General features: G+C 31.3%; 2 protein-coding genes and 1 long non-coding RNA gene across 4 annotated transcripts; 1 reads left to right on the forward strand and 2 right to left on the reverse strand.

Annotated features, from left to right (window-relative positions):
* The first annotated feature begins 331 nt into the window (after positions 1-331).
* Positions 332-4,707, forward strand: LOC130893226 (uncharacterized). Its single transcript, XR_009059167.1, has 3 exons — positions 332-480; positions 4,207-4,599; positions 4,656-4,707. It is a non-coding gene; the product is annotated as an uncharacterized LOC130893226 (long non-coding RNA).
* LOC130893209 (dolichyl-diphosphooligosaccharide--protein glycosyltransferase subunit STT3B) lies at positions 2,188-9,170 on the reverse strand. Its single transcript, XM_057799135.1, has 12 exons — positions 8,630-9,170; positions 8,360-8,578; positions 7,917-8,160; positions 6,988-7,186; positions 6,755-6,926; positions 5,862-6,040; positions 5,033-5,235; positions 4,680-4,951; positions 3,105-3,366; positions 2,712-2,950; positions 2,576-2,660; positions 2,188-2,486 (listed from the first exon to the last, which is right to left on the reverse strand). The coding sequence occupies exons 1-12, from the start codon at positions 8,794-8,796 to the stop codon at positions 2,409-2,411; spliced, it is 2,319 nt and encodes a 772-aa protein (XP_057655118.1). The 5' UTR covers positions 8,797-9,170; the 3' UTR covers positions 2,188-2,408.
* Positions 9,171-10,635: 1,465 nt separating this feature from the next.
* On the reverse strand, positions 10,636-15,525 carry LOC130893208 (squamous cell carcinoma antigen recognized by T-cells 3). 2 transcript variants are annotated; one of them, XM_057799133.1, is made up of 6 exons: positions 15,109-15,525; positions 14,787-15,054; positions 14,251-14,458; positions 13,547-14,025; positions 13,243-13,491; positions 10,636-11,808 (listed from the first exon to the last, which is right to left on the reverse strand). In XM_057799133.1, exons 1-6 carry the CDS (start codon positions 15,172-15,174, stop codon positions 10,703-10,705), a joined length of 2,376 nt encoding a protein of 791 aa, XP_057655116.1. In that variant the 5' UTR covers positions 15,175-15,525; the 3' UTR covers positions 10,636-10,702. The 2 variants fall into 2 exon arrangements, with proteins under 2 accessions (XP_057655116.1, XP_057655117.1); XM_057799134.1 differs by lacking the exon at positions 14,251-14,458 and having other exon boundaries at positions 10,663-11,808; positions 13,547-14,020; positions 15,109-15,291.
* Between the last annotated feature and the right edge of the window lie 79 nt (positions 15,526-15,604).

Raw genomic sequence — 15,604 nt, forward strand, 5'->3', positions numbered from 1 at the left:
TTTTCGATCAAAATTTATCAATTCGTAAACCTGAAGCCACACCAGCAGCTAGAACAATCAATAAAATGATCGTATATAAAGTAAGGAAAAACATCAAATTCTAATAATTCTCGTCTCAAAAAGAATTCTCAAAATAAACACTCAACCAAAAAACAATGACGAAAATGCCAGTTGCTTATATTATAATGATGTAAACAAAAATTTTTTGGCATCGTCATAACCTTGGGTAGGCTGCCAGCTCTGTGGGCGTTGGGCTCACATATTTGTGCTGGCGTGAACGATAAAAATCTGGAGGAAATACACTTTTGTTTGTTTTAAAGAACTACTAGCCTTCATGCCATCATGCCTCAATTTCATTACCCCATAGTATGGGGCAAGATGGTTTTTCATGTTAATTATTAAAAAGTGTGATATGCTGTTTCTCCAAAGACTGTACCAAATCATAGTTAGATAAATGACATAACGTGCTATAAAGTAATAGTGAGTATACTGTATTTTGTTCTTTCCTTTAGGTACTCCATCTACCATCATGGTAATCATACTTGATAGTACATCACGCACCTAGGGAGAAAAGTAGGGCATTATCGCCCGCGATTTTTGTCGCCCAAGTCGAAGGCGACAAAAATCGCGGTCACCCGAGCTGAAGGCGACAAAAATCGCGAGCGAGGATGTCCTTCTTTTCTCCCTAGGTGCGTATATTATTTTTTCTCCGTCGGGATTAAAAGTTCGTCCTTGACGTATTCTAATGAACAAATATCTTCGTATTGCGCTTAATATTAGTCATTATATGACAAACATTTATTTTGAACTTAACAATGCTTCTATTTACATATGATTTTCGTGCACGTGAGCAAAATATTCGAAAAGTTCCATCATTCACTTTCATCAAAAACAATTTCAATAAATAAATTTTTATCTTTATTTAGTACATAATGTTATTATATCCTATCATTCCGAATACAGTGTTGGTTTACTAAGGATTTAATCAGAAAAGTTCTAGAGTTTCAGCATGCGCAAAAATTATTATTTGTATTGAAATGATACATGAACACGTGAAACGATTATCTTGTTTGATAAATGAGGGATTTCAGATGTTATAAAACGAAATAAAACTAAACTAATAATCTATGTAAATGATATAGTTGTAAATATGTACTTTAGGATCAGTATGGGATAATATATCGTTTATTATTTCAGGTTCAGTGGGACCACTATATAAAAACAATTTATCTGCTTCTCTTGAATATCGAACAATTTAAAATTAAACGAAGCGAAAACTAAAAAATATAACATTTAGTTCTGCAAAAAGAAGCACTAGGACTCACATTAGATCTATTGGGGGACCTTATAGACTCACTATGCTCAAAACTTCCCTCAGTTTTTTGCAATGAAAGAATTGCGCTTCTCTACTAGCAGTAATCGCGTTATACTTCATATATTCAGATTTCTTTTCTTGTACTTATGTCTTATGTTCTGTCGTTTTGTATTTATGAAACGTTTCTATTGTGACTTAATGGTTTTCAAACTTATTGGTTATTTTGAAAAGTGAAAAACCAAAAACTGGTCAAAGACAATTAATTTTATCATCATCAATTAATTCACAATTTAAAATTACCACAAAAAAATTGTGAACTATTGAAAACTCCATAATCTCAATCTGCTCAGGTAGCAGAGCTGCCATACAAGCCGTAACGGCCTAAATCGTCTGCTCTAGGCTAGTGCTGGAGTGCAAAAACTTGTGAGTGAGTGGTGGCTACAAGAACTAACTCGTTTCGAGTCCCGTCACTGCGGCAACGACGTTCGCCATACTGCAATCGACAATTCATTAATAGACCCAGAACTCAGTCTTGATGTAGCTAAAAGTGTTACTATCATGTCTCTCAACAGCCTGCTTGCAAGTCAGGCTCTTCTGCTTCTTTCACCAAACAATTATTGCAATTAAAAAGGCCGGAAAGTCGACTAGTGCTTGACTTTTAAATGGACACTGTCATCTAAGACGCCATCTCAACAGTATGAGCATCACGGGCGATCCAGTGTACCAATGGTGTATGGAGGAGGAAAAAGCTGCAAACTACGTCATCTGTTAGTGCCCAGCAATCACACTTGATCAAATCTCACAGGATTGTGCATAACGTTACCTCCTGTATTACGTCATCTTGGGAAAGGTTCCAAAATAAAAAAAATATATTCAAAAACAGTCGGTGTATTATCAACTTTTTACAATATTTTCACCAATATTTAGAAATGTATCAATGCATTTGGAGTTTTAACAGTTTTTAAAGAAAAAAAAAAAAACAATAAAATAATTCAAATTAAAATTTTTGCAGATTTCTGGTTTTTCAAACGAAATAATAAAAAAAATAACAAACTAATTTATATAAATCAGTTTCAGTGCATTTTTTGGACACTTATTGTTTCACTGCAAATCTTTTTCCTTTCACTACGGTCGGTTTGTTTTTTATGGAGCCCTTCTTCCTTTTCGTATTCTAAAAAATATAGAATAAACATATAAGTTACCGAAATAAACAAAAACATTGCAAATATAATTCTTAAGAATATTCAAATATATAAATACCTTCTTTGACACGTAATTACTCGTCTTAACGACTCTACCTGCTACCGGTATTCTAGGCCTGTTAAATTCATCCGGTTTTTTAACCCTAAACAAAAATAATTTCAATTTATTAAACAATCTAGATAAAAAAAATTACCTATAAACTCTCACTAGCCAATGTTCACTTGTATAAGCCTCTTCTAAATAAGTAAGTTGAAAATCTTTGTTACCGATAACGGCATTTCTGGTACGATCGAATCCTGCAGGATTTCTGTAATCTAACTTCAATTCACCGAAACGATAATAACTCAATTTGTACATAAGACAATTTAATAGTATAGGAGAACCTTCAGAATCAATCCTGAATTCACCGTGTTCTGTAAAATAATCACTTTCCTGAAAATTAATTATCAATATTAATGTGCATTTAGTAATACTAATTATTATTATAACAGATAATCATTTTTAGCATTGAGAAGCCCAATCACAGTTCGACATGCAAGCTGAAATCTCAAGAAACATTATATTGTCATTATTGATTAAAACTCACCCTTATATCTTTGGGGTGTTCTCCCTCGGCTATACGAACCATCCATAAGAATTTATTGATATCATCTCCGGAATATCCTATAACCCCACCGAATATAACCAAAACATAGTCGACATCTAAAGCAGTCATGATTTCGTATGCTGTAGATTCGTTTGACGACATAGCTTTACCAACTAGAGCAATGTGACTATTATTCCAAGTATTATTATCAACTAAAGTTGTCCGGTTAGCCATTCCTGCTATTTGGTATCCGTAATCCCACCTGATATAAAAATTCATTATAATGGTGAATGAGTCAAAATAAAACAGTTTTACTAACTGAAAACAAGTCAGAAGGAACTTAAAAATTCTAAACAGCTTGAAATTTATTCTATCAATTAACAACAGTCTGAGAAATAAATATGAAAAAAAACTTGGAAATTTGATTTATTAGTTGAAGAATGTTCAAGACAAAAGTTCAAATTAAATATTTTGAAAATTATTAACCAAAAGTAAATTGGAAAACATTGGGAAATTGGGAAAATTTTGAAATTGAATTTACTAATTAGTAGAGGCCTAATAAATAATTGAAAATCAGTTCTTTTTTAGAATTTATATATAAAAAACATTTAGAAGGTGCCTAAATATGAAAAATAACTTTCGAATAAATCTACTCATTAATAAAGGTTTAAATACTGAAAACCTGAAAATACCTGAAACTCAATATTTTGAAAACTATGAAGTAAACACAAATAAAAAAGAATATGATACGAAAAAGAACTAGCAAATTGAATTTATTAGTTAATCTGTTAATAAAGGTTTGCGCAGTAGTTAAAATTCAATATTTTGAAAACTAAGAACAAAAACAAATTGGTGAGAATCTGAAATATGGAAAAATTTCAAAGTTGAATCTACCAATTAGTAGAGGAACCATAATATGAAAAAATAACTTTGAAATTAAATCTTTAAGGAACTAAAGGCTCAAACAAAACCTGATATTCAATATTTTGAAATATATGTAGCAAAAAACGAATCAGAAGGAAATAATTAATGAAAGACTGTGAAACTTGAATCTACCGGTTAAAAAATGTATAAGCAATGGCCTAAGTCCAATATTTTTCAGATTACGAACCCAAAAACCACTCATAAAGACCTGATTATAGAAAATACTTTGAAATTTGAATCTACTAATTAATAAATTTCCAAACAAAAATTAAATTCACTAATAATAAACTGAACACTGGTGGGAGTAATTATTACACTAATTAAGACGACAAATGAAAGGAAATCACTTAAGAAGAAACCAAAACAAAATAAGATAAAAAATGATACACACAAAGAATGAATTGGGATTATTTGCCAAACGAAGTCAAAAAGTGTAATGAAAAAAAAATTTTTAAAAAATCGAAATGAAAAAAGCAGACTATGAGGACAATTCAAAATATTACCATAAATTGAGATACAAGAGGATTCAGTATCCTCACATACCTGATAAAAAGCCAATCAAAAATAAAAGGTAACTTTGTATGACTCAAATGCTTTTAAATTTTTGATGAGAAAAGTTATTTTTAGAATAATTAAAAAAAATATACTGACCAACTCATAACCCTCGCATCATCTGCAGTATTTTGTGATAACCAAAAGTAAGCTTCTCTAAAATCGTCCAATATCTGTCGAGATCCATCGCTACCGTATGATGCTAATACAATACTAGGACTTGAATAAGCGTTACTGGTTACCCAAGTACAATGGACAGCAAATAACATTAATAACAACAAAATTACCACTGTTACTATACTTCTCAAATTTGGTCCAATGGTATCTACTTCTTTAGATTGTTCATGTTTCATTTTTGGTACCTTTCCTGCCTAACAATTAGAATAATACAAATATAAGATGTAAAATCAAATTATAATGATAATAAAAAATTCAAATTGAATAGTATATACCTTATCGTAAAGTCGTTTGCTCGGAGAACTTTGTTCTTCTTCTCCACTTTCGTCGTTTCTACTACTATCATCTTCTCTAAGAAATAGTTCCAATAATCCAGAAAATGCTATACCGCTCAATATACATACAACCGGAGTTAAAGTTAACATTAAACGTACCATTACTCCAGCGAAATATACTGCACTCAATGCATATAAAACAACTAAAAGCATAAATTTATATTCATATACAATAAATAATTATCACTTTCTCGGATTTAGCTAAAGCTTTCGACACGGTTAATAGCTATATAATTTATTAACATGGAAACAAGCATTAAGATTAAGGAACACAAATATTGATACAAAGAAGAAAAACATTATGGTACTGAGAAAACGACAACTCAAAATCGATGGAAAACAGTTGGAGAAGGTGAATAAAAAGACTTGAATGTGGAGCCTGTCATGAAAACAATTGAAAAACAACATCTTAGATGGCTTGGACATCTTTGTAGAATGGAGAACAATAGACATTCAAAAAGGATTTCGCAAGCTTGAAAAATGGAAACGATGCACAAAAAAAATATAGGAAAACATGATTTTCACAATTTTAGGGAAAAAACAGCTATGAAAAAGCTACAAATAGAAAAGGGTTGCAAAAATGTTAATTGGTTAAGTGACATTTTATAGAAAATTTAATTGGCTATGTGGAATCCGGTCTGGTCTGAAATGTCCAGTTACCAATAATAAATATGAACAGATTAGTAATCAACAAATGTCAAGATAAGGGTTGTTAATATAATTTAAAGATAACTGAAAGTTACATTAAATAATAAAACATAATAATTACCGAATACTCGTTCATCATTTATATTTTTGATTGTGTACCAAAGCCCAGCTGGAAATGTAACTACTAGTATGTGCAAATCGAAAAAAAAGGAAAACCACGTTGTGGGTTGATGTTCAGATACCGAAGCTATTATAGGGATGTGAATTTTTGCATATCCTGTATCCCACAATGAATAAAATCTGCAATAAAAAACATTTCATTATATACAAATTATAATCAAGTATAAAAAGATTTTTCAATGTTTCATAAACTCTAGACCACAGTTTTTAAAAATAAGCAAATAATGCAAATACACATAATATAGACAGTTAAGTCACTATGTACATAGGAAACTACCGGCAACATATTTCTGAAAACCCAGTTATAAAGTGATACTGAGTCCTTGTCCATGGTAGAGAAAACCAATATAGTGGCACTCTGGTGGTACCTTCCTGGACTAAAAAACTTCAGAAAAGACCTAATGAGATTAAATTAAAAGTGAATTACACACTTTTCCAAATAGCTAAATTCTGCAGCAGTTTTTAACATGATTTTTTGTAAAATTTCCAAAGATTTAAGACCCTTTGGAGGTTATTTCAGCAAATTCTGGTTAATTTCCGAAAATTCAATACTGTGCATATGTCATGATTTGAAAGAAAACTGAAATTACTAAAACTGTTCAGACATAAAACATTTCCGAATTGATTTCAAACTTCCTAGGTTCTGAACATGGAACAAAGAAAATTAAAAAAACAAATTTTCTATCCCTTCCTGTATACATTCGGAAGTTGTAAACCACTAGAAAATATTTTAACTGGAACAATTTATAGAAACTATCCCATACATAAATTACTAATACACATAATTTGTAACCTTTTTATTTTTGTAATTTATGTAGATTATTTGGAACTTACCTTCCACTCCATGGAGCAACGTATCCTGTGTACGTTAAAACAACAACTCCTAAAAACACAAAAGCCGCAGACGCGAGTCCTCCAAATACCATCAACGATTTGAATTCTGATTTTGACATCATTGATTGTAGATATTTCAACACACCCAAGGCAAATAGTAACGCGAAAACGCCTAAAACAATAGAAACCGTATATGAAAGTTCAATTGGTGAATGAATCTAATGTATAATCACCTCCTGCTGCCATATGTTCACTTGTACGAATAGGTTGAAAACCTACAAATGGAATCTGCATAGAAAATATTAATCCCAGTATATAAAACGTCGTATAGCTGGTGAATAATCTGTTTGAAAATCTTCCCATTAGTAATAACACGAACACATGAAGGGGTATCAAATTTATTATAAATACGTAGCCTCCCCATGCTGAAACCTACAATAAGGAATCAATATTTAGAGGAAATGTTCATTTGATGGTGCTGATGTTCCTATTTGAACAGCTAAATTTTTATTCTGGTCTTGCTAAGAGAGAAACTCTCTAATATACATTCATAAGCAAAAAAATCGATTAACTTCAAAATGATATAAAATAACCTTTTTTATGCTTGTTTACAATAGTGATAATTAGGGGTAACTGACCCTCAAAAAAGGGTCTCACTACTATCAGTTAGTCATCAAATGTGAACTGATTATCATCTCCGTTAACAACAAACCATAATTCTTACTGAAAATGAATAAAACAAGTCGTTCCCTATGCCAGTTTTATCGGCAAAAACTCCATCCTAATGCAGGACAATGCCCGTCCACATACTGCAGAATATTTATGGTAGTATTTACAGGCTATGGATTGGCCAGCATGTGGCCCGGACTTAAATTCTATCGAACATCTATGGGATGGAAATAAGAGAGCAATTCCAGCTAGAAATACCCTTTTTCAATTGTTAAAGATTCCTTTTTGTTCAATCTGTTTTCTTTACCAAAAAAGAACTCCTCACAGCATAGACCACTTATTATGAAGCTAAGATTATTAGCTTTGAGATGTTAAATTTGGATCATGAAATATCGCGAATATGACTTTAGCCGATTTTTTTGCTCAGGAATGTATATAAAGGAAAACTAAAAAATTGCATTATGTAATAAAACAAAATTCTTCAAATGCATACCATGTAGAAGTACGAAAGTGATGCAGCTACAGACCAGAATACGGAGCCTGTTTTCACAGATTTAATCCATAAATAATAAGTAAACTGTAAGGCGAAAATAGCTATTCCTTCATTGTCATAACTACCAGCTACTGAACGACTTATATAACCAGGCACAATGGCAATAAAACAAGCTGCAAATAATCCAGCCCCAGCTGACCATAATTCCTTTGTAAGGAAATAAGTTGATATTGATGTCAAACCGCTAAAATTTGCAAAATAACTGTAATAATTAACAATAGTTGAAAATCATTCAAAATTATAATTATTACCCATTCTATCTTCTAAACAAATATGACATACAATGCAGCACTTGGGAAGTTAATTCAATAAATAAAGTATTAATTTTTATGAATTATTTATGAATATATCTCAAATAGAAAACATAAAATGCAACTACTTACCTGAATACAGGTGCCAAAAATACACATATATCACGGATATGCACGTTTATATGAAGTAAATGTAGTATATAGTGTATACTACCAGACGTCAACATTAATCCAGGATAAACAGTACCCCCAACTATCCTTCCCAAAGGATACCATGCTCTTTCATCAAACCAATTTAAAAATTTATAGAAACCATGTTTTACCATATAGGCCGTCGCTCTATAATTAAACCTAAAATATCTATAATGACGATAAATTCAACTTTTATCAGTTAAAACATACCAAGGATCGAATTCATGAATAATACTTTCGAATCTAATGACGGCAAATAGGCGTGAGGAAAAACCTGCGATCCATGCTAAAAGAAGCACTAGAAAAATTATTAGACTACTAATTCCGGTTTTACTATTTATTTTTGATGTTGGTTTTTTGGAAACAACTTGAACCATTTTTGATAAACATGAAACTATTGCTACTTCTCTGACACCAATACACGCATACAAACTTCATACACACGGAAGGTTCAATCCCGGTGTAAGATTCAAGAGGTTATTTGGATTATCTCCAGTCGGCGTTTTATGATTGGTGAATATATATCAACGAATACAATGTGATAGAAGTGACCGCTTTATTTTTAATAACCAAAGTATTCATAAAATAATGAAGAATTCTAAATATTTTAATAAAAATATTCAAAGAAAATGATAAAAATTTCCAATTATTAGAAATATTATTACATTAAAATGAATTTAAACTGTAATCATTGATGATATAGCTGAAGATATACTGATTATAATTAACTACAAGAATATTGATTATCAGTGACACAAATACATTCTGTGATTACTAATGTTACACGTGTTCATAGAATTGAAACGTATTCTGTACACGTGTTAAATAAAATATTTGACTTTTGATGTTCAAAACGAACCGAGCTACCAGTTCAAAAATGTCCATCTAGAAAAAAATATATATTTGAGAAATGTAGTAGGTACATGAAAAACATACAATTGAATTACTGAGGTTCATTTTATCATCACGAAATAATGCACGTAGTTTACGGGATTACCGTTTCCTTACTAATAGTGCACTTAATAATTTTGAAGTAATTAGCATCAATTAGATGCTAGGGGAACTGGAAACTAGGAATTTGAAAAATACTTTCGTCTGTGCCCGGTTTAGAATTATAATGGAAACACATTATTTTGGTGTTTTCGAGGTCGAAGAATCCATTTGTCAAGGTTGTTTTCTGGTTAGACTTTTTGGATTACACGTGGGTAACGACAGTTCTATAATTATAAAAATATATAATAAAAAATTATATTTAACCCAGGTTAGTGTAAACCTAATCAAATTGAAGTTAAATTAAACCTAATCTAACCAGAAAATGGATCCATTGCTCGGTCTGGTTAACATCAAGAGACAGTTAACTTTTTTCTTAGTGTAGGTTTTTCCCTTCTTCGGATGAGCTCCAAAAATCGTCTTTTCTTTATTCGTAAACCCCATTAAACAAGTCGCCTTGGAAGCCAGTCTGATAAATGAATTCTAGACCTCGAAAATGCTAAGCCAAAGTGTGTTTCTGTATTATTTCTAAGTTGGACAGAAATTTGTCGTTTTTTTCTGATAATTTAGTCTTTGTTTATGTAAAAAGCAACACAATAGGGTAAACCCCATCACACTGGAGTAGTTCGGGTGGTTTCCATCGTGGATATTGATGATTCTAAAGAAAGGTGACGTTCTGGACGCCTATAGACGAATTCGGTGTTCATGAGCCACGTCTGCATGTCGAATAGGTCTTACAATAGGTGCTCTAGGTGGGATGTTGGACGGCTCAGAAGAGCATATGCCTTGGTAGTATCAGTGCTCTAAATTGTCCAAGTTTCTGGTCAACTCTGGATCACCTATTGTCGAATTGCTTTCTTCTGTATTGATTCGAGGATCTTCATAGCATGCTTAGGCTGCAAATGTGCGAGCAATATTCGATGGACGAATCTGGGTCTTCTAGTGGATTAGAAGCTGTTGGCGAATGTACAGCTTTTTGGTTTTTAAGAGTTTTTGTGAAGCTGCCTTAGCTAATTTAACCAGGTGGATAAACCTCAACACCCAAAAAGCGAATTTGGGGTGATGGTGATATTTTATGTCCAAACAGGACCAAATCCTGAACTGCTTGGTAAAAACAGCATCCAGGATGTTTGCTGCTCCACCCCACTGCAGAATGTCTTCAACATAGGTATTGATGGTGATGATCTTAATCTCTTAGTGGAGAAGATTCCCATTTACGCGATAAATAAATTAAACGAAAAGTAAAATTTCTTTATTTAAACTTAAAATTACAATTAAAAAAAAAATAAAATCTTAATTATTTTCTTCATTTTCGGTGTTTTTATTCTCATTTTTTTTACTAGGTTTAATCAACAATGCTCTTGGTATCAATGGAATCTCTAATCTAACGTGTCGTACAGGTCTTAGTTTTTCTGATCTTTCGGTAGGTTTTTTCTTCGGAGGTTCACTAATAGCCACCAATACTTCATTACCATCTATAGTTAATGACTGACATTTTTTCAATACGTTCTGAGCTTCCTCTGGAGTTTTAAATTCAACATAAGCGATTCCTTTTGATTCCCCATTTCTTTTGTAGATTAATCGCACCTCTACCGGTTCATACGATTTAAAAATGCCTTCCAGATCTTCTTTAGTTTTGGTTAATGGTATATCTTTAATAAATAATATATTTTGGTGACTGTCTCTTGTATTTTTTAAAGAATCTTTCTCATTTTTCGATTTGAATTCCGATACGAAAACAGGTCGGCCGTTAATCGGTACTCTATCTTTAGCTAACGCATTTCTACATTCCTCCTCTTGAGAAAAGTGTATGTAACCGAAGCAGCGGGATTTTCCATGTTTATCAAGAACGATATGAATATTTAAAGCATTCGGGAAAATTTCTTTCAATTTTTCTTCGTTAACAGCAGGATGTAAATTGCTAACGAAAACTGTGTTGTTTTTATCATTCAATTGTTGAGATGACGTGGTTGGTTTAACAAAGTCATTCTTTTTCTTAAACCGAGATTCAGTATCTTGGCTCCACTTTTCAAAAGATCCAGTATCTTCTTCACGTCTTTTCTTTTTGAATGCTCCAGTATCTTGTTCATATCTTCTCTTTTTGAACGATCCAGTGTCCCCTTCATGACTTCGCTTTTTATTTGCACGAGTTACTTCAGACGTGCCATTAGTTGGAGTTGATTGGTTAATTGTTTTATAAAGATGGTTACGTTTGTCTTCGCATCGTATAATATCCTCTAATGATCCAACTTCACGTTCGAACATTAACCATTCTTCTAAAATATAGAGAGACCATTCCTTACAAGAAGCTAGGGCTCTGTTGAAAATATTCCTCACATTTTTAGGTGTACCGTATTGTTTTTCCAAATTTGCATATTCGCACCAAGTATTGGCAGACTCTGCAACAAAAATTAAACGATTTTATAGTAGAATGCGTGGAGGTTTCCCATGACGTGACTCAATCTACGATTTATCGAACACATACTTTCTCTTTCTATCAATAGAAATCGAATATAACAACATCAGATCGATTGTCTTCTTCACAAGACTAACTACAAGACGTACGTTATAAGTTTTTTAAATTGACGGTAGTAATAGTAAAAAAAGAGAAAACGATATAATTGAGGCAACGTGAGATCGTATTAAAATTTTATGTTACTGCATTTTGAGGTTAGCTTATTTTACTACTAATTAGTGGTAAATAATGTTTTATATACCAGGGTAGAAGCTTTTAAATATGATAAATAATAGTAGAATGAAGCCCTTGTAAAGGAAGGTAATATATAGATAATAAAAATGAGAGGAAAAATAATTTACGGGCAATCTGAGTTCTATAAGGGGAAGATTGTTGTTTTGAAGGGTAGAAAACGGTTTTTCTCGATTTCCGGCAAAACTATAATTCCTATGGAAAAAAGTCAAATAGCAAAGTTGTAGGTTATAAAAAGTTCTACAACTACTATTTTCACATAACCTTGAAATTTTTGTAAAAAATTCCAAAAACCAAATTTTTTTCTTTTTATATTTTACAAAAAAACATTATTTTTTCACGAATTTTGTTGGAAATTTACCTATTTATGTCCCACATACGCTGTAATTTACTTGATTTGAAATATTTTTTTTAACCTTATTTTCATTTAATATCGAAAATGCACTCTAATTTTCAGTGGAAAAAGTTAAAATATCAGCTTTTTTAAGAAGGCAGTGAGTTTTTTATTAGTTGAAATCTCTACTTTCTGATGATGTAAAAAAATTATCATCCCCATGGTAAATTTTCTAAACAAAAAGCAATAAAAAAGCAGGAAAAAGCTTGCATCTGAAAATTTGTTTTAATCATTATGTACACTTTTTTATTATTATTTATTTCAATTTTTCACATAAATTTTGAGGTTAGGTGTAAAAAGTGTACATAGAAAAATTGTAGATCTTTTTATTACCTACAATTTTGCCATTTGACTTAATTGAATTAATGCCTAAACTAATTATGTGCGTTTTTCAATTTTTTTAGGCTAGGTGTTGATAATGAACGATAGTAGATTTTTTCAGTATCTACATGCGTATACACGGCTATAATCGGTCAAAGAAATACAATATTTGATAATCCGACAACCAGTAGATCCCATAACTGTCATATTTTCGAGTGCTAACTGTAACATAAAACTGGATTAATTTGATAAAAAATATCAAAGCATTCATTGGAGCACAATGAATATGATGGTTGTGGCATGAATAGACTAGACCCTATTGGTAAGATAAAGAATAATTAAACATTTAAATAAATATCACAGCCTGAAAAAATAAAGCACATAACTCAATGCAATCTTTTTGTTTCTTACCTTTGCTTTGTTGATGGCTCATTATATTACTCCAAAGTTTTCTAACAGATTCCATGTCACCCCTTTTAGCTAATACACGAGCATACCACCTAGTGAGCTTAAAAGTAGGGTCACTGTCAGGCGTTATCTGTTCCGAAGCTTGAAGAAATAATTTAGTCAATTTTGTGTGATCCTCGCAATTACGGTGATAATATTCCAAAAATGATTGCCAGAATTCCACAGCAGGGGATGGATTTATCTTTGTTAAACCTAAACATCGTACGATATAATCTATTGAGAATTAATCCCTTAAAATTTTATTTACCTTCCTCGAAGCAAGATAGGATCTCATCTTCACTCATTTTATGAAATTCCAAAGCTCTAATTCGAGCTATCCATAATTTTTCACTCCAAGTACAATTTCGTATGGCCCTATTAGTAATTCTTAACACCACATCTTTTAATTTGAAGGTGAATTTGATGTAATCTTCCCAAATATCTGGTGTTAGACATAAAGGTAATACTACTCGTTCATATAAACATATAATAGTAGAAGTATCTTTAACATTATTTATATACTCTTTGTACACATCATAAAGTTCAGTACTGTCTGCATTTAGAATTTTTTCTTCAAAAGGTTTATACACTTCAAGTATTTTTAATGCCTTTTGATAACCCAATTCTAAAGGTTTTGATTCTATTAGACCATCTGGTAATGTTTTATACCAATCAGTCCATTCTTGATAAGTATTTTCCATATTTAGTAGTGGAACAGAAAGTTGTCTTTTGAAAACATCAGCTAGCCTAACAAGAATCAAAAATATAAATAACAATAAGAAATATTAATTAATACTTTTCTATCTTGGGAATATCTGATTTGAAATGAAAAAGACTGAGCACAAATTGATACTTTTGATGCAGTTAATTATTACATTAGCAAAAATGTGTCTCAGTGATAGGAAAAATACTTAAAAACTCCTCAAATAGTGATTCTTCAATAGTTACTTATAAATAAAAATAGGTAAGTACCTCTTCACTTGGGCAAACCATTCTGGTGAATTTTCTTTGTGCAAAGAAATATGTGCATATTCTATTTCCCGTAAAGTATCCCATAATAAAGAACCTTCACTGACATGTAAACCAACAAAAGTTAATCCCTTTTCTAATACATTTCTAGTATATTCCAAGCCATTAACTTTTAGTGAATATTGGGCATATTCTACCCAAAGTTCTACAGCTAAAATCAAAGTAAACCTACATCAAACTTCTTTTTCATTTCTTAATATTAATAAAGATTAGATACGTGTTTGTATTCTTTCTAATTAATTCTTTAATCATAGTTTAAATTTGTTAAAATTTGGTTACAGGTACTCAATTTATCTTTATGAAATTTTAAATTGTACAAAATTGTAACATCATACCTTTATCAAAGACAGAAAAAACTATCAATAGAAATTTTAATCAAATCAGTACCTAAAGTAAGAAAAATATCTATTTTTCGCTAGTTTCATGTGAATAAGGAACTTTATTTTAAATATTATTTTTTACATAAGTATGTACTCAACCGAGATAATCTTGTACTGCCTTTTCAAAAAGATCCAAAACGTTTTTTTGTTCGTCCTTAATATTGGCTATTTTCATTTCATCTCTTATCCATTCTAACCAAATTTTTGGAGTAAGAGGGAAACACTGATGAAATCTTCGGTAAGCATCTCTCATTGAATTTAACTCTGCAAGGTCTCTATATATCTTAATAACCTCAATATGTTCATCATATAAGTATTTATTGTTTAATAAACTAGCCTCTAGATATTCGGCTCTTTTAACCAATTCCTAAAATTTCGAACTATGAAGAAATGCTTGATAAATAGGTAATAATATCAATACTTGCTCTCCATCTTCTACGTCTGAGGAATCAGATGATAATTGTTCTTCCATGGGATCCATGTTCATTTCATGTAAGAATAAAATTTAATCTAAATAAAAAACTAAATATAAATATTACACATTAAATCAATAACAAGAAATTGTTTGGATTTTCACTGCTTGACAACTTGACAGGTACCAAATCAGAGTAACCACTACAAAAAGGAACATCTTAAGAAACCCAAATCACACCACTAGAATTTAGTAAATAAAAAGTTGAACTAATAGAAACGACTTAAATATAGCAGTAATTGAGTCCATTTGCGAATTAGTCATATCAAGAGCTAGTTTATATTTTGATTAAACAATAATAAAAATGTGAGAAATAAAAAAATGCTATCAATGGTCGCATTCGGCGGGCGAAAACGTTGTGCAACTGTTGTCCAACAGTATAATCCTAGAAATCGTTACAAACTCAACACGTTCTAGAGTGTCAACCATGTCCATGTCCGTTGAA

The sequence above is a fragment of the Diorhabda carinulata genome, chromosome 4 (assembly GCF_026250575.1).
Source record: "Diorhabda carinulata isolate Delta chromosome 4, icDioCari1.1, whole genome shotgun sequence".
NCBI classification, from domain to species: Eukaryota; Metazoa; Arthropoda; class Insecta; order Coleoptera; family Chrysomelidae; genus Diorhabda; species Diorhabda carinulata.

Excerpts from the sequence above, each read along its gene's own strand:
- LOC130893209 (XM_057799135.1), bottom strand. The coding sequence starts at position 8,796 with ATGGTTCAAGTTGTTTCCAAAAAACCAACATCAAAAATAAATAGTAAA. Across the intron at positions 7,187-7,916 it reads CACTTTCGTACTTCTACATG|GTTTCAGCATGGGGAGGCTA; the intron begins GTATGCATTTGA and ends TCCTTATTGTAG. Across the intron at positions 4,952-5,032 it reads GCAAACGACTTTACGATAAG|GCAGGAAAGGTACCAAAAAT; the intron begins GTATATACTATT and ends TCTAATTGTTAG.
- LOC130893208 (XM_057799133.1), bottom strand. The coding sequence starts at position 15,174 with ATGAACATGGATCCCATGGAAGAACAATTATCATCTGATTCCTCAGAC. Across the intron at positions 15,055-15,108 it reads ACGTAGAAGATGGAGAGCAA|GAATTGGTTAAAAGAGCCGA; the intron begins GTATTGATATTA and ends TCGAAATTTTAG. Across the intron at positions 13,492-13,546 it reads CCTATCTTGCTTCGAGGAAG|GTTTAACAAAGATAAATCCA; the intron begins GTAAATAAAATT and ends TACGATGTTTAG.